General features: G+C 57.2%; 2 protein-coding genes across 17 annotated transcripts in view; one reads left to right on the forward strand and one right to left on the reverse strand.

Annotated features, from left to right (window-relative positions):
- The first annotated feature begins 540 nt into the window (after positions 1 to 540).
- On the forward strand, positions 541 to 4,418 carry MFSD10 (major facilitator superfamily domain containing 10). 8 transcript variants are annotated; one of them, XM_059166527.1, is made up of 13 exons: positions 541 to 673; positions 1,148 to 1,329; positions 1,427 to 1,523; positions 1,762 to 1,865; positions 2,325 to 2,334; positions 2,413 to 2,574; positions 2,742 to 2,882; positions 3,007 to 3,118; positions 3,262 to 3,430; positions 3,532 to 3,622; positions 3,717 to 3,764; positions 3,853 to 3,942; positions 4,043 to 4,418. In XM_059166527.1, the coding sequence occupies exons 2-13, from the start codon at positions 1,156 to 1,158 to the stop codon at positions 4,156 to 4,158; spliced, it is 1,314 nt and encodes a 437-aa protein (XP_059022510.1). In that variant the 5' UTR covers positions 541 to 673; positions 1,148 to 1,155; the 3' UTR covers positions 4,159 to 4,418. The 8 variants fall into 8 exon arrangements, 7 of the variants coding, with proteins under 7 accessions (XP_059022510.1, XP_059022494.1, XP_059022501.1 ...); XM_059166511.1 differs by having other exon boundaries at positions 542 to 673; positions 2,176 to 2,334; positions 2,774 to 2,882; XM_059166518.1 differs by having other exon boundaries at positions 543 to 673; positions 2,176 to 2,334; positions 2,774 to 2,882; positions 3,322 to 3,430.
- Positions 4,419 to 5,084: 666 nt separating this feature from the next.
- Positions 5,085 to 16,976, reverse strand: part of ADD1 (adducin 1) — an 84,816-nt gene continuing 72,924 nt past the window's right edge. For 2 of the 9 annotated variants that reach the window (XM_059166418.1, XM_059166435.1), the window contains exons 13-16: positions 16,136 to 16,228; positions 11,562 to 11,718; positions 9,176 to 9,274; positions 5,085 to 6,888 (exon numbers count right to left, since the gene is read on the reverse strand). In XM_059166418.1, the coding sequence (XP_059022401.1) occupies positions 6,524 to 6,888; positions 9,176 to 9,274; positions 11,562 to 11,718; positions 16,136 to 16,228 (714 nt within the window). In that variant the 3' untranslated portion in view covers positions 5,085 to 6,523. Of the gene's footprint in view, positions 6,889 to 8,432; positions 8,468 to 9,175; positions 9,275 to 11,561; positions 11,719 to 16,135; positions 16,229 to 16,976 lie in introns of those variants that run through there. The other 7 variants (XM_059166458.1, XM_059166474.1, XM_059166426.1 and 4 more) reach the window with 4 other exon arrangements.

The raw sequence follows: 16,976 nt of genomic DNA on the forward strand, positions 1-16,976 counted from the left end.
CTCTGCCCGAGACCCAGTCAGATGCGGAGACCTCGCTCCGCTCCGCTGAGATCACAGGACCGCAACTCAGGAACACTTTCACTCTGCCGTTCGAGGCAGGAACCCGCGCGGCTAAGCTCTGAGGCGCGCGGGAGAACGGACGGGAGCGGGCGCGTCCTCCAGGGAAGGGGCGCCCGGTTTGGTGGGAGCGGACTCCCGGCCTCTGCGAGGCGGACTGCGACGGGGACCGGGTTCGGAATACGGCGCCCGGCTGCACGCACATGGCTGTGGGGGCCCAGCCGCGTCTCCCGACGCTCCCGTCACCCTGCGGGCAGGGCCGGGGCCTCCGGGGCCAGGCCGGCCGCTGCCGCTCTCGAGGGTCTTTCGCCCCCACCGCCCTGTCCGGGGCCCCGGGACACAGGTGTGTGCGCTCGCAGCCCCGGGCCGGCACGTCGGAGACCCCGACAGCAGCCCCGTAACACTCGGCCCCGCGGGCGCAGCTGCCCCTCCACATCCGCCCCACGACCAGAGCGAGCCGGCCGGAAGAGGAAGCAGCCCGCCGTTCCCACTTCCGGGGCGGGGGGCGTGGTTAGTGCGCGCCCCGCCCCCGAGAGCGGGCCCGGCGGTCTATTCGGCATCCGTCCATCTGTCGGTATCTCCGTGTTCGTCTGTCCGCCCCGAGCGCGCGGCCGCGGCAAGTGCAGGGCGGGGCTGCTCCCGCGTCCAGTGCGCTCCCCGCTGTCCCGCCCGGGAGACAAGCCGGGGTGGGGCGGGGTCCCGGGTGCGGGCGAAGTCTGGGGTCCGGGCGGGCGGGGGCCCGGGGCCGCCCTCCTCCCGGGCCTCAGTTTCCCCGCCCGCTCCGCTCGAGGACGGGGGTGGCTGTGTGGGGTGGGATGGTGCCCAGGGCCGCGATGCCCTCATCCGGCCCCTGGCGACGGTTGGCATCCGTGGCTGCGGTTTCTCTGCGCAACTCCGCACCCTGAGTTTCCCGCCTGCCGGGATCGGGGGAGGGCGCCGGTGAGCGGGGCGGGCAGGCGCTGTCTTTAGGGTTCTTGGTGGCTGTTGGCTGTCTGGGCGCCTGGCAGGAGCTGGGGGACTCAGTCTACCCCCGTGTAGGGCTGGGGTACCCAGAGGCGGGCGCATGCAGACCTGCCACCCTCTCAGCCAGGCGGGATCATGGGCTGGGGAGCCGGAGGGAGCTGCACCCCGCGCCCACCCATCCGCCCGCAGACGGCGCAGGAGACGCGCGTGATCACTGTGGTGTTCCTCGGCCTCCTGCTGGACCTTCTGGCCTTCACTCTGCTGCTGCCCCTGCTGCCAGGGCTGCTGGAGAGCCACGGCCGCGCCCACGTAAGACTCCCCCTTCGTCCATGTTTAGGGGCGCCCCGACTCCCCCCACCACAGCTGCCGGCGCCCGGCACCCTCGTCACAGTCCCGTGTCCCCCAGGACCCCCTCTATGGCTCGTGGCAGCGGGGAGTGGACTGGTTTGCCACTGCGATCAGGATGCCGGCAGAGAAGAGGTACAACAGCGTCCTCTTCGGAGGTAGGCCCACCAGCTCCGCGCTGGGGCCCCTGCAACCCTCTTCGGATGTGTGTCTCTGCCCAGCCTCCAATCCATCCCAGCCCTTGTCCCCACCTTCCTGCTTCTGGGTACTGGCCGCCAGTATCCAAGCGCAATGTCTGCGGGTGGTCAGGGCACCTCAGCTGGAGGCCCACGGTGTGGGAGTGCAGGGCTCACCCCACAGGACCAGACCTCGGGGAACAAAACCTGTCTCTTCCAGGTCTCATTGGCTCGGTCTTCTCCTTCCTGCAGTTCCTCTTGGCTCCACTCACGGGGGCGATCTCGGACTGTCTGGGGAGGCGCCCCGTGATGCTGCTGTCCCTGGTATGGGGGTACCTGAGGCGTGGGAATGTGCACCTTCTTCTCGCCTGCCCGGCAGGCCTCTGGGGAGAAAGGGGGTTGGCCCCTCACTGCCCCGAGTGTGGTGCTTGAGGGAGTGGTAGTCCCGTGGCCCAGCCAGGCTTTCCCAGAGCTGCTCCTGCCACCTATGGGGACCTTGGGAACACAAGTGGCCCTTGGATGTTCTAGAATGGGGCAGGGCCCCAAGGATGTGACCTGGGTTTGTCGGCCCAACTCTGGGCCCCTTGTGGCCTCAGGTGACCATACCTGCCCTGTGGGCTCCACCCTGAGGCAGGTAGGTCTGGCCACCTCATACGCAGTGTGGGCTGCCTCGAGGAGTTTCGCAACCTTCCTGGCCTCCAGGGTGATTGGGGGCATCAGCAAGGGGAACGTCAGCCTCTCCACGGCCATCATAGCTGACCTGGGCTCACCTTCCGCCCGCAGCCGAGGCATGGTGCGTGCAGGTGACAGGGGATGAGCGGCTGGGGATTCCTGGGGTCTTCGTGCCTGGCTCAGGCGGCCTTCTCTTCAGGCAGTCATCGGGGTGGCCTTCTCACTGGGCTTCACCCTGGGCCCCATGCTGGGTGCCTCCCTGCCCACGGAGACAGTACCCTGGCTGGCCCTGCTCTTCGCTGCCTCCAACCTGCTGTTCATTTTCTGTTTTCTGCCAGAGACTCTGCCCCCAGAGAAGCGGGTAAGAGCAGACCCAGAAAGACTACTGAGAGGTCCCAGGGCTGGGGGCTCAGTTTGTGGGTGTGCAGGGAGGCCAGGGGAGGCTGGGCTGTCTTCTGGTGCCGCTGCCCCTAAAGCCTATCAGGGGAACTGGAGGCCAGGGCAGATTCAGGTCCTGCCCCTCCCCAGCCGCCTGGCCTCCAGTCCTGCCCCCACCCCAGGCACCCTCCATCACCCCTGGGTTCCGAGCTGCTGCAGATCTGCTCAGCCCCCTGGCCCTGCTCCGTTTCTCGGCCGTGGCCCAAGGCCAGGACCCACCAGCTGGAGACAGTAAGGAGCCACCCAACCACCCTCACCCTCCGCCCCCATCCTGAGTGAGGGTGGGACAGGTCCCTTCCTCCATCAGCCCAGACCTGCCCCCAGCTATCGTCAGCCCCTCCCCACTGCTTGCCAGGACTTGAGAGCCTCCGCCGCCTGGGCTTGGTGTACTTCCTCTACCTCTTCCTGTTCTCCGGCCTGGAGTACACGCTCAGCTTCCTTGCCCACCAGCGCTTCCAGTTCAGCAGGTAGGGGTGCTGGGTCCCCGATGGACCTGACCTGGGAGCATCCTGCCATCTCCCTGGCCTGATGCCCCAGCTGCAGGGCTGCTCCCACCCTGGCCCTGAGGACCGTGTTGAACCGGTTGTCACCCTGACTCCCTGACTCCCAGCGAAGCAGGGGTGCTCAGCCAGCTGCAGGGCCCAAGTGCTCACCGCTCCCTTGCCTCCAGCCTCCAGCAGGGAAAGATGTTTTTCTTCATCGGCCTCACCATGGCTGCCGTGCAGGGTGCCTACGCACGGAGGATCAGCCCTGGTGGGGAGATTGCAGCTGTGAAGCGGGTACGGGGCTCCCCAGGAAGCCTGGGGTAGGGAGCACTGCTGTGGCCTAAGCCCTGCTGGAAACAGCAGGGGTGGGTCCTGATCACTGTGCCCACCGCCAGGCCATCTTGCTGCTCGTGCCGGCCTTCCTCCTCATCGGCTGGGGGCTCATGCTGCCCGTGCTGGGCTTGGGGCTGCTGCTGTACTCCTTCGGTGAGTGGGCCTTCCCCGGGCCAGGGCTCCTGGGTCACAGCCCCCCTGGTGTCTCCTGTGGGCTGACCTCAACCTTCCTGGTGTCTCCCGCCAGCTGCCGCAGTCGTGGTGCCCTGCCTGTCCTCTGTGGTTGCCAACTATGGTGAGAAGCCTTTCTGTCACCAGAGACCCCCAGCTGGGAGGAGGCCTGCGGGCACCTGATGGCCTCCTCCCCATCTTCTCCCCCTCAGGCTCATCCAGGCAGAAAGGCACAATCATGGGTACCCTAAGGAGCCTGGGCGCCCTGGCCAGGGCATTGGGACCTATGGTGGCTGCCTCAGGTAAGCGCACAGGGCCAGGGCCGCACTGCTACCATCCTGGGGCCAAGGAGCTGCAGGGCCAGTGTGGGCCCGCGTTCCCACTCAGGCTGTCTCTCCACAGCATACTGGCTGGCAGGGGCCCAGGTCTGCTTCACCGTGTGTTCCGGCCTCTTCCTGCTCCCCTTCCTGCTCCTGTGGAATCTGAGGCCTCCAGCCCACACTCTCAAGGCTGAGTAGCTGAGCCAGCCCCGACCTGCGCTGGGGCAGGGGAGGCCTGGGCCAGGGACCTCCTTCCCCCTGGGCCCAACCCAGGACAGCCCAGGGCCTGCAGCCCCAGAGGGCCCGACACCCTCTTGGCTCCTCCCTAGGTGTTGCTGGCCCTGCCTGTCCCACTGGGAGCATGACTCCAAAACCTTCCAGGCTTTCTCTTGGCCTCTCTTTCAGCAGCACAGCGTCAGCTAGGCCTCTGAATGTCAAAATAAAACAGCTGTTTCAGATCCACTGCCTCTCTCCGATACCCACAGTGCCTCACCATCCCCACCCCCAAGAGCCCCAGGCACCAGAAGCAGCAACGTAAACTGAAGGCTCTTAGAGCTCCATGGAGAAGTGTCCCAGGTTCTTCCTGAGTCAGCTACCATTCTGCATGAAGCTGAGGACAGAAGGTGGAACACAGGGCCCTCCAAGCCTGGGCTCAGCACACGCTGGGCAATATTGGGATGCACCCTGAACCCTGGCAGAGCAGGGAGGTGGGGGCCCCTGTGCTGGGCTCTCCCCATCACATGTCCTGCCCTGGCCTGTGGCTGCAGGGTCCTCCCCAGTGCAAAGCAACAGTGTTTGATCAAGAATTAAAAACTTGGGGGGGCGGGGGGACTAGGGGGCTCCGTTGCTTGATTTCAGCTCAGGTCATGATCTCAGGGTCATGGGATCTGCCCCTTTTGTGGGGCTCTGCGCTCGGGCTGGGGTGGGGGGTTGGAGGGGTCTGCTGGAGATTCTCTCCCTCTGCCCCTCTTTCTCAAGCACCCACACTGTCTGTCTCTCTTGAATAAATATTGGGAAAAAAAAACTACTTGAGGCTCTCTTTTTGGGACTCGAGACAAATCCTATCTTAAAGGAGCAAAGGAAAGCAATTAAATGTAAGATTGCTTCCCACGTTTAGACAAGGAAACTGCTTAAAGAGTTTTATTTGTGAGTAAAACATGTTACAGTGAAGGACGCAGGACCCATCCTCCCAAGCCTGTGTCCATATACACGACTAAACTTCATGTGATACAAAGAGTTAAAATAAACTACAAAAGTAAAATGGAAGTCATTGCATATGTGGGACAAAAGAAGGGCCAGAGTCCATGGTTAACTGAGGGACAAGGTGAGGGGTGGGGAACCTGGATACCACCAAGGCAACAAAACCATACCCCAGAAAAAGCAAGTCTCTGGAAAGCTCGCAGCAGCGGGTGGCACCATGCAGCCAGCCTCAGGTCCTGCTTGGGGTCAGGAGAGGGAGACGCCAGCCCACTTCTAGGGAGGCGAAGAGCTGGCACCTAGCCAGGCCTACGCCAGGGAGCCCCCAGAATGAGCCCCCACTAGTGTCTGCTGAGTAGCTGCACGAGATTTTTCAGGAATCTCAGTGAAATTTATGATGTCCCATGAGAAGAGGCAGGCCCGGCTCCACAAATGACTACTGTGAGAAGCTGGGGAAGGACCACTGAATCCCCTTCTACCTTAAGCGACCTTTTACCAAAACCAGGGAATCCTTCAGACTGGGTTAAATTAAGAGGCACTCCCTTCCCGGTTCCCGAATCTCCCGTGCAGGAAGTGAGCAGCGCTTTACGGCACTCCACAGCAGGACTGAGGGGGAAACTAAGCCAAGAGCGGCCCCTTCATGTTCATGGTCAAAAATGGAGGCTGAATTGCAAACCTGATGAAAGAAAATTCTAGAAAGGACTCTTCTCACTCATGTCTCTTCTCTAGGACTGGAATCTGGAGACCCCAGTAAGAAAGTGGAGGCCACTGAACCCCCATTTCTGGCCTCAGGGCCATCAGACATGCACAGGGCACATGGGGTGTACACAGGCCCCTTTGCTGTAGGGTCCCAGAATCAAAGGCCGTCAGGGTACCTGGAGCCACTAGTTGGATCAGGAGTGCTTTTACAGGGCTGAAGCTCTGTAGCTACGACCCATGGAGCAAGAAACGCCAGCAGGAAGCTCCAAGTCTGACCCAGTCACCTGAGACGTGGGGGTGAAGGGAAGCCTAGGAGACATACAGCATGGGGACTGCACCACAGGAGAGTGAGGGAAGGCCAGAGCCGCCAGGGCCTCCAGCTGTCCAGCCAGAACAAGGACGTCCGGGCCCGGGGGAGTGCATGAAGTGGGGTGCTGGCCCAAGCAGGGCAGACAGAAGTCGAGGGGCCGCAGAGACATGGCTCCCCCCCGCCCCCAGGCGGAGGCCCGCTGCACACGCACACGAGGTTAGCACCGGTCTACGTGGGGATTCGGTCACACTGTGAGGAGAGCTCTAGCTACGTGGAGAAATGGGCTTTTTGCATTCCATGACAAGACAGGACACGATGGGGGCAGTCTGGTGGCATCGGTGTGTGCGGGACGGGCCTTCAGGAGTCACTCCTCTTCTTGCTCTTCTTCAGAAAGGAGGGGGTGCGGAATTTCTTCTTTTTCTTGGAAGGGGACTTGCCGGGAGACCCGTCACTGCCAGGGTCCACGGCAACCGCCTCCTCAGCAGCTGGGGAGGTGGCTTCTTCTGCCGCCTGGGCGGTGACTGGCTCCGGGCTGGCCGCCACAGGGGACCTGGTGGGGCTGGGAGGCTCATGGGCTTCACAGAGCCCCTCCTCCTCCTCCTCCTCCTCCAATGTGGGGAAGCCGAGCGCTTCTGAAGGCTCATCAGGGGACAGGTCGGGGAGAGTCGGCTTAAAGGTGGCAGCTTCACTGTCCTCTCCAGAGGTGGGATCCTGCGGCAGGTCTGGCGGGTTGGGGCGAGAGACAGGGCTGAAGGGCAGCTGTGGGACCTGGGTGGGGCACCCCGAGAGAGGCAGTGCCCTGCACCGAGACGGCCGCGGGGCTGGGCTCTAGGGGCTTTTACTGACATGACAACAAGAAACCCTAAATCAGGTCTACTCTACTTCAAGGCTCACAGTACAAAATGGAAACGTAACCTTAGTGGGGAGGGGTGGGGGGCGTTCTCAGCTCATCCTCGTGGACAGTGTGTGGACAGACCAAGGCATTCAGACATGGTCCTGGGACCTCAGGCCCCAGTCAGAGAGCTGGACAAGCCAGCAGCACTGCAGTAGGATGTTGTTCTATGTTTAACACTTGGACAGGAGTCTGTTCTAGAACCCTAAGGGCATGTATTAGTAGTCCTGAAATTAGGCCTAAATTTGGGTCCACAAACCTGGTCTCCCCCAAGAAGAAACCCATGGAAAACTCCATGGTTAACCATGGTTAACTCCCAGACCCCGTGCGTACTGTGTCAACATCAAACAAAATACAGCCACTGGAGGCTGGAGAATGAAAGAACAGAGGGAAACTGTAAGGTGAGGCACAGGGACAAAAACCAGGCCAGCTTCAGCATTCAAACATGGGAACTCGGGGTACAAGGGAACACGAAAGGGCAAAAGGTAACTCGCAGTGAAGTTACAGGCTGAGGGCGGGTTTCCAGGAAAGTTCCCATCACTAGATCTCTACAGAGACTCTGACCAGGGGGGAAACCAGTTTTGTAGATTTTTATAACATCCTACAAAGTTATAAGCGATTGGCTGCTGAGGCAAAACTAAACTTAGTATGGAAACACCAAGCCGCAGGCCGGGCCAGGGGAACCCAGCCGGCGCTGAGCGTGGGTGAGAAGCGGCTGCAGGAGGCTCTGGGCCACAAACACTTTAGCGCTCCAGCTCTGGGAGGCTGGGGCCACCCCAGCCTTCCCCTGAGCCACCTGCTGTCCTGTGACAGTTCAATGTCCTCCCTCACTTAGGGGGACAGGAGGAAGTTGGCATGCAGAGGTGGCCTGTGGGTGCCTCAGGGAACTTGACCATGTGACCAAATGCCACATGAAAAACAGAGTACCAGACAGAGCTCTCCTGCCCCACCCCCCAATTATGCTTAAGCTCTCAGCTTAAGCCCAGATCCCAATAAAAGCAACCCCCATGCAGCACGAGGCAGACCCACCTGCCTGAACCTAGTCTGTGTGTGTGTCTGATCACACCAGGCAAGCACAGGCTCGGCAGGGCCACGTGACCGCCCTGGACCTCCTGAGGCCACAGGCCTGGAGTGGCACCACCTCGGTCCCCAGGAGCCCCCGGGGCAGGCTGCCACCACCCAGCTCTCCGGCAACCGGGCCTCTGCCAAGATGCCACTGCCTGGGAGGGGGAACTAGGTACGAAGGGGGGGGGGGCTCTGTTTTTACTTTGAATAAACAGAAAACAGAACTCACTAAGCAACAAAGCAGCAGGAGAGTGAGGCAAAGCACAGGGAGCGCGGGCTGAGCAGCAGGCCGGACACGAGCGGTACTTACTACGGTAAGAGGTATTCTTTAGCACATCCGCCTCCTGCTTGTAACGCAGCCGCAGAAGAGAAAAGCACAGGGAGAGAATCTAGGCATTCAGTCACAGCCACTGGGTTACAGGAGGAGAACGGCTAAGCCATTCTTGTGGACAAACAGTGGGGAAGAAGGCGAGTCACACGCTCCCCACAGGCACGGGAAGCACAACACGGAAGACCGAGGGACAGACACGCAGGCCACACACCACAGACACACAGTGGGTGGTCTGAGAGGCCAGTGGAGGCCAGCACGCTGCACGGACTGATTACTACGGCAGGTCACACGCGGTCCTGCAGCCCAGACACAATGGAAGACATTTCTAGAGGGGTGATCTGGACACAGTACGGCTTGAGAAATGCATAGCAGTGGGCAAAATGGACATCATAAACGAAGGTGGGATCCAATCCCCCAAGTCTAGCTTCCCACCTTGTCCTGACATCTCACTACCAAATCTGCTGCCTCAAGGGACCCAGGACAGAGCCAAACCAGCAGGAGCAAGGGAGACGGGGCCCAGTTCAGAACCATGTGTCGTGCTGGTTTCCACGCAAACACTTGCTTCTTCACCACTGTCCGTTCAACTACTGACACCTGGGAACTCTCCCGGGCACTGGACAGGACATGAAATCGGCCTCTCACGGCAGACACCGGATCACAGGAGGCCATGCACCCTCCCGTGGCCGGGCAGCCACATGCTCGCATCCACCTCAGAGCTCACCTTCCTCAAGCTTGACGGGGGTGCTGGGGGGGGTGTGGGGGGCAGCAGGGGCTTCTGGAGGACTCTTTTCTTTCTCTTCTCTGGCCTCGTCCAGATTCTCTGCAGACAGACGGAAAGTGAGAAGCACATAGTAAAGAACATCAGACATCAAGGGCCTTCACCCTCCTCAAAGGCAGCCAGGCCCTCCTGCCCTGTCCATCCAGCTGCCTCAAGGCAGAATATTCTCATTCTTGGGGGCATCCAAAAGACTAGGAGGGCTCACGGCCACACTGCCTTCATCTCTCCAAGGAGACAAAGAAGACTGATTGTGACCGGGGTGTGCATCTGAATCTCAAAGATTCAACCAACTCTGGATAAAAAAATAGATTTCCACTTATTCCAAAGAGAATCTGCCAGAGCTGACATTGTAACACACAGTGACTGGTGACCCCCGGTGTGTCTGCACCTGTGCTCCAGGAAGGAGCCTCTCCCCATGGCTGAGCCAGGAGCCCAGGCACCCTCACCCTATCTGCCACCCCAACGGATGTCACGTGAACACTGCATTGGTTTTCAGTTTTTTTTATCCAGAGCATTTAACTTTCTGAAGTAAAATACGCTAAAGAGGACCAGAGGGAAAACTGCAGGTACAAGGATCCAGGATCCAGAAAAATCCGAGTCCACTTCTCATTTAGGGAAAAATACATACCAGTGTTATCCTAATTCCTTAAATCTCTTTCTCTCATTTGAATTTTTTATATTAACAGCTTGACATCACTAAGTCTCATACTTTGAACAAGCGGCTATCATCGGCAGGGCCTCTGATCTCTAGAGATGCCAACCTACTTTCCTGAAGCCACATCCCTGTGAACAAAGGTCTTTCCATCTCCCAGGAGCTCCCTCAACCAGAAAAGGTTTGCTTCCTTCCTCCTGCGGGAAGTGCTGCCATGTAGCAACCCCCGGGCCGAGAGACAGCACTGGGCAGGGGTCTCCTGGCTGTGTCCCCCAGGTCAGTGCTCCCATGGAAGACAGCTCAGTGGTCACAGAGCATGGTCACAAACACCCCATCCGCTCAACGGCTGAAACACCCCTCACGGAGCCTCACGTGCAAGGAAACCAATGTGTCTTGTGGCTTCACTCAAACAACATTTTCCTGTAACCCAGATCTCCCAAACATCAGAAGGGCCCAAAGGGCAGACACATATGTGCACTCTGGAATAGGGTTCACCCACAGGACCAGGAGCTCAGGCCCGCACGCCACCCCAGGGCAGGGCTGATGGTGGCAGCATGGACAAAGCTCTCAATGGGGCTGCGTGCACTGTCCAAGCATGACGATCAGAAGCAGAGCTCGGCGCCAAGGGCAGACTGGGCTCACTCCGCTTCGATGCACAGAAGTCTTAACCCCAGCACACAGCGACTAGAATGTGACAGCAGTGATGCTGCAACACACTAAAAACCACTCAGCAACCCTTCTGTGTGCAACCCAACTCCAACAGCATCTATATAATACAGTAGTTGGTCTACAAGACCAAAAAAACCTAAATCGGAGCAAATCAGAGGTTATCTGAGGAGGGATACATAATTCCCTGGACAATCCCCCCGTGGACCCAGGATCACAAACACCATGGGACTTCCATCCCACAGGCTGATTCCTAGGGAAAAGCTGAGAAAGACGTGTGGTCCCTGCTGAGGAGGCTTTAGTACAAAGACCAGGGTTGGAACTTACGGCCCTGAGGACACAACATGAGCCTCCTGGATGAGGATGTCTATGCCCAGGGCATTCCTGGTAACCAACCAAGGCTGCTCAGGGAAAGGGAGCCTTCACGGCAGAGGTGGGAGAGGCTGGATTCTGGAGTTAGTCCTCCAAATTCTTGAGACTACTTTTCAAAACCTAGAGTTTGAAACCATCTGCTCCATGAGATTCTGGCTCTTCCTCATGGATTCTCATTGTTGCAAAATAGTTTCTTTGTGTTTTAGTTTCCAAGAGAAACAATAGCTGCACCAGCAGGGGCCACACTCCTCCCTCAGTCTGGGCAGGGGCCAGAAGAGTCAACATGCTAGCACATGGGCCTGCGACCACACCCTGCCCAGGGAGACCCTCTAGATTTGTGCAGAAAGACAGCAGCCCGGCTCTTGGGCACAGTCTCCCACAGAGCCGGGCTGCATCTCCCTCCTAAGCAGACTGTTCTCAAGAGTGTTTCCACTTCTAATCCCCCAGAACTAGGTAATGTATAAGGAATAACATTCTGGTCTTAACCCCAAACACAAGGCTGATCTTCTATGCAAGCGACAGTCCTCATCACCCCCCGTCAATACGTGGGCACAAAGGAGCTCGCAGAGAACTTTCTCTCTCTCTTTGGGCACCATGCACGTGGAGTGGACCAGGATGTCCAGGACCGTGCACACTCACCTTCAGGGCCCTTCTGCTTCCGCTCCACCTCCCGGCGGTACTCCTCCAGCTCTCTGTCGGTAAGCGTGTTGAAGGGGTTGGGGCCTGTGGTGCTCACAATGACATGGGGCTGGTACTCTTTCTCAATGATGGCCTTGGAGGCTGTCACTAGCTCCCCCTGCAGACAAAGAGGCCCAGTTCTGCAGAGTCCTTCCCAGAGGGGACTCTCCCCGCTTGGGGCAAGGCTGCAGGCAGGGCAGGGTGGGTGGATTTCCTAGGGCACACAAACAACCCTGAGACTTGGCCTGGGCCTCACCCTGGGCCTTGAGGCTGAGGCTGAGGCCGAGCTGCAGCCTCCAGTAGTCAGAGACAGAGAAACACAATTTTGAAGGTACAGCTACAAAACAAAAGTAACAGGAGGGAAAAATCCTCGGAAAGTCCAGGTTTCAGGTGCAACAGAGAACACATAGCACCTGGGGGAGAATGCTGTCTCCTTCCTGGCAGGGATGAAGAGCCGACTTTACATCGACTGCCCTCCTGACATCAGGAAACCCCCAGGATTCCACGTCAGGGAAGATATGCTTGGATATTGGCTTCCTTTCTAAGTCCACAGACTAAATTCTGTTCTTTTAATCATGTGTTTCATTTATAACTAGCTCCTGGAACCTATCCCCAAACACCGAGAAATTTTTTAAGTCCCAAAATACCAGTATTTGAGGAATTTGGAAATGCAAGAATGTGTAGGAAAGAAAGAGAAAAAACAAGCAAGCAGAGCAGAGGTGGCTAGCAGTCATCGCCCAGTTTGCAAAGGGAGGCAGCCCCATGCTGGGCATCCCTGGGGTGGGGAGGCAGGCCTGGAGGGAGGGAGCTGGCGCGGGGGGGGGGGGGGGAGGCATCTCTGGGGTGTGTGAAATGATGTCCAGCTTCAGCCTCCACTCACCTGTCCCAGCACAGCTCTGTGCCCACCGCCCAGCTTGGCTGGCCCCCAAATGGCCTGGGTTCATGTTCTGAGAAAGTTAACCAGAACACAACACACGCACATGCCCATTACTTAACAGGAGCTTCCAAAAACAACCCATGATAGCAGAATCCAAAATTCTGATGTTAGCCCTGGTCTGTCCATACTCTTCTCAGTAAGACACAACACCAGTGAGAGACCATGCCTGAGCAATGTGTATGAGAGACAGGGCCAGACTGAGTGCTGGGGAAAGGCAGCTCACCTGGGCCACCTTATGCCCTGGCCAAGGCTAGGGGACCTGGGCTGAGAGGCTGCTGTCCACCGAGCTGGGTAGAGAGAGTCCAGAGGACTCCATGACTGATCAGGGACGCAGGGCCGGGGAAGAGAAGCAAAGGACCTGCTGGAATTGGCCACATTTGCTCAGAGAGCCTCCAAATTCAAGCTGACCTTGATGGTCAAAGGGAGTCCCCTTTATGACCAACGCTGACCCAAGTTCAAGTGCCCATTCACTCAGAAGCAGCCCTATCTCCCCGGGACAGAGGACTGAACCCCTGCCCACTGCTCACCACTCCTGGATCCCTGTTCCTGCGCACAGGCCCCGGGTCTGTTTCCTTGAGACGAGCCTGCAGGGCCGACAACAGCCAAGGCCTGACTGCGTGGTTCCCTAAATCTATGGCAACGTATACCCTGTACTTATGCCTTGCCATCACAGTCAAAAAAATGAGGAGATGATATGAGGTTTGATAGAAACGTTTCAATTCACGTCAATCAAAAGTTCAAATCAAGGGATGAATAAAATATCAAGATCCACCTGCCACAGAGACATCCATGCACCTGGAGGCCATGCCTGCCCTGAGAGCCCTGACCCTTGAGGCACAGCACAGTTGGTTCCCACCTCTGCCAGCCAGGCCTCCCTCCTCCAAATTCCTTAGCCAGCAGCCAACAGCTGCCAAGACTCAGACTCTGAACAGACTGGGGGACAGAGGGAACCTTTTATCTGGGGGAAGAAAACAGAGCAAGGCTTGGGATGCAGAAGGAAACAGGTCCCCCATGCAGCAGCCTGGACTGAGAAACTAGGGTGTGACGTGGCTGCTCTCACCAGCAGGCCGCGGGGAGGCTCGTGCAGTGCCCCTCACTTCCAGCCACAAAACAGGGGCTCCCAGCAGACCAGATGCCCAGGCACTGCTTCTGCACCTGGCTGAGGCAGCTGGCGAACAAAACGAACACAGCTAGTGACCCTATCTCTCCAAGTATCAGGCTTTCATCCATAAAACCCACTCAAGTTTGAATTCATGTTCTTAGTGTCGGGCCACACACTACTGAGTGCTCAACACCAAATGCATCATGTAAGTCTGTGAGGTGGGCCCAGGCCCCTCGTGTTCTACCAGACAGCACAAAATGTGGGAGGGCCACAGCCCACACACAGAGAGATACACAAAGAACAGGGGCTCAAGGTACCCAGACCCAGTAACAGCTCTTGGCCACGCTGGGTAGCCTTCAGCATAAACTTGTCCACCCTAACCTCTAACAGCTCCATTCATCAGTAATGAAGTCCAGAAAGTGCCAGAAAGCCCCAGGCTATAGCCCGCAGGCACAGCACTGGAGCCAAGAGAGCCTTCAGCTGTGCTCAGGATTCCTTTTGGAACCAGAGTATCAGGGTGTGGCTGAGAGTTCACAGCTCCTTGTTCTGTCAGAAGACAACATGCTCTGAGTGAACGGCCATCACCAGGAAGGGAGAGACAGAAGCAAAGGAAAATCCTTCCCCAAAGCTCCAACCTTCCTAAGTCCCAAACACACATTCCTCAGATTCTCAAATAGAAAACAAGTGACTACACACCCACCTCACCGGAAAGAAGACATTTTTAGGATATTTAACAAAGTCCTTTTCACTGGTTCGAAGAGAAACTCAGGTTGCCAGCCAGCAGCACCCATCTTGCAGAAGGAGCAATACAGTCTGCATTTTGAGCCCCACACAAAGGCCATGGGGACAACTTTGGTCAAGGGCATTGGTGGAATCATATTCTCAACACAGAAATAAAATATGCTTAGTCAGTGGGAAAAAGACCAAGGGTGCAAGTGTGAGCAGCAGGAGGGTGATGGAGAAAACGCAAGCTGAATCAAGGATCCCGGTGTGGGGACACCAGCATCCAGCTGGCTGGGCACACTCTCCTGGGCTAACTCCAGTTGGCGCACGGCTCACGCAGCACAGTGCTCAGATGGTGGAGAGGATACCAGGACCGCCGGGAACTCCGTTCCCATAGACTCTGACCTCCTGGCCTGGGGGTATCCCCATCTATCCCTCATGAAACTTAGGAGACAGGCACACACCCATGTCTGACACTGCTGGGGCAAATCCAGAACGGGGGCCAAGGAACTGGCCCAAGAGCCCCATCTCAGTACCGCCTGCCTTCCAGTGAGCCCTGGCAGCATGCCAGCAGAGACCGCTATTTGTGATGCTGCGCCTGAGGGACTGCAAGCAAGGACTGTTCCAACCGGCTCTGCCCGTGGGGCCACAGGGTGGCAGCCACGGGTGGACTCCACACAGGAAGCCCTGGGGCTCGTGGACTCAGCACACCTTCACACATCTGAGAAAAAAAATGAGGAACTCACAAGATCATAAAAGCTTCAAGCCCAAAGTACTGAGATGCAAAACAAGTACGTCTTTCTCCTTTGCTCTGAGGAGTTCCTCCACAAGAATGGCAGCTGGGAGTACATTCTAAACGGTAAGAAACGGTACACATGGAATGAACACGTAGGTACGCAAAATAGCGTTATTGGTGGGGATTCCACACAGGGACATATAGCTTTTGGTAAGATCTGCTTCTTCCTGGCAACTGGAACATCACCAATGTGATAGTTGCATCTCAATGGAGGTGTATGAGTTGAAAGAGACACACCCCCAATGCCCTTTGAATGCAGGGTGAACGTGACTACGACTTGAAATGCACAGGGAGCCGCAGTCCACCCCAGCCCAAGTAGTGCAGCCTGAACGCTCAGGGAAGGTCTCATTCCACCACGTCAGACACGTACATGTAAGACAACTCTGGGCTTCAAATGCCCACGTGTTCTTTCCCATGAAACACTTTTAAAAAATTATCCAGGATTTTTTTTAAGGTAAAAACAAAATCAATTTCATCAACAATAAAAACTGTCTGACCAATGTCCCCGTCCTCTGAAATGTCTTTCAATCATACAAGCTCCAGTTGCCATGTTCACAGCACGTGCTGAACAAGCAAAGGTAGAAGGTGCACAGGAGAGCCGCCACTGCCCACCATCTACCCACACTAAGCCTCTTGCAATCGGCCTCTTATAAAAAGGCAAACTAAAAACCGAAAGCATGCACTAAACCAAAGTCACGTGCAGAACTTGGGAAACGTTAAGGACCACATCCTTACAATGGGCCCGCTCTCCACAGCCTTATGGAAAAACAACAGTTGGGGAAGTAACCTCAGACCAAACATGTCCATGGAAGAAGAGGCAGAGCAGAACCTCTGAGCAAGCCCATGGATAATTCTGAGACAGAGTCAAAGCTACTTCAGTACGTGAGATGGCGCCGAGCGCGAGCAGACAGTGAGGAGTGGGGCAGGTGAAGAGGTGCGCGCGTGCTGACAGGGAGGTGAGACAGGGTGGTGAGTACCTTTCTAAAAGAGAGAGATCTAGCAGGACTAAAGGTCTGCTCTGTAAGCTCGAGCCCTTCGATTGTTTCCGTACAGTCAGAGAGGGGTGCATCCTGCAACAGTAAACTGAGTCATGAGAGCCCACCAGGCCCAGCTTTGAAACATCAATGGAGAGCACAGGACGGAGCCAGCCAAGGGCATGCAGCAAACAGCCGGCGACAGCAGTGGTGATGGTGCGGCCATGTGCGAGCACAGACCACACAAGCAGGGCCATAGCTGGCCTAAATGGGAAAACGGTCACCTACCCTGCCATCATGTGTAAAGCGTTAGGTGGCAACTTCATTTTCAGAGATAACTACTTACACAATTATCTTCCACGTGCCACAAAGTACAGCCCTTCTCTAGAACAGTGTAAATGCAGAGACCACATTTACAGGTGCCCTCTATGAGCATTTTACCCCAAGCGGCACTTTATTGCAGACAGCAATACACATGGAAACACAAAGTCCATTAAACCCACCCACTTCTAGCATTTCCCAGAGTAAACCGCTAAACTAGGGCGCACCCCGGTCCACAAGCAGGTGGCATGTGTGCCACCATCACCAGGGCATGCATCACGTGGAGCAGGACCAGGGCGGGGCAGGGGGAAGGGGGGGGGGATGCGGCCCTCAGGCATGCTTGTGCTGAATCTACAACTTCAGGAAAAGTGGCCGGTTATTTCTTATCAAAAGGCTTTCTCACGGAGATAAAGGGTTGCCTAGAACACTTACCTCATTGAGTCATTCTCTCCCAACTCAAGACTAATTCTGGAGTGGAGAGTCACTAGAGCCACCACCCAGTAATGTCAGACATTCTGAGCTC

The sequence above is a fragment of the Mustela lutreola genome, chromosome 1 (genome assembly GCF_030435805.1).
Source record: "Mustela lutreola isolate mMusLut2 chromosome 1, mMusLut2.pri, whole genome shotgun sequence".
NCBI lineage: Eukaryota > Metazoa > Chordata > Mammalia > Carnivora > Mustelidae > Mustela > Mustela lutreola.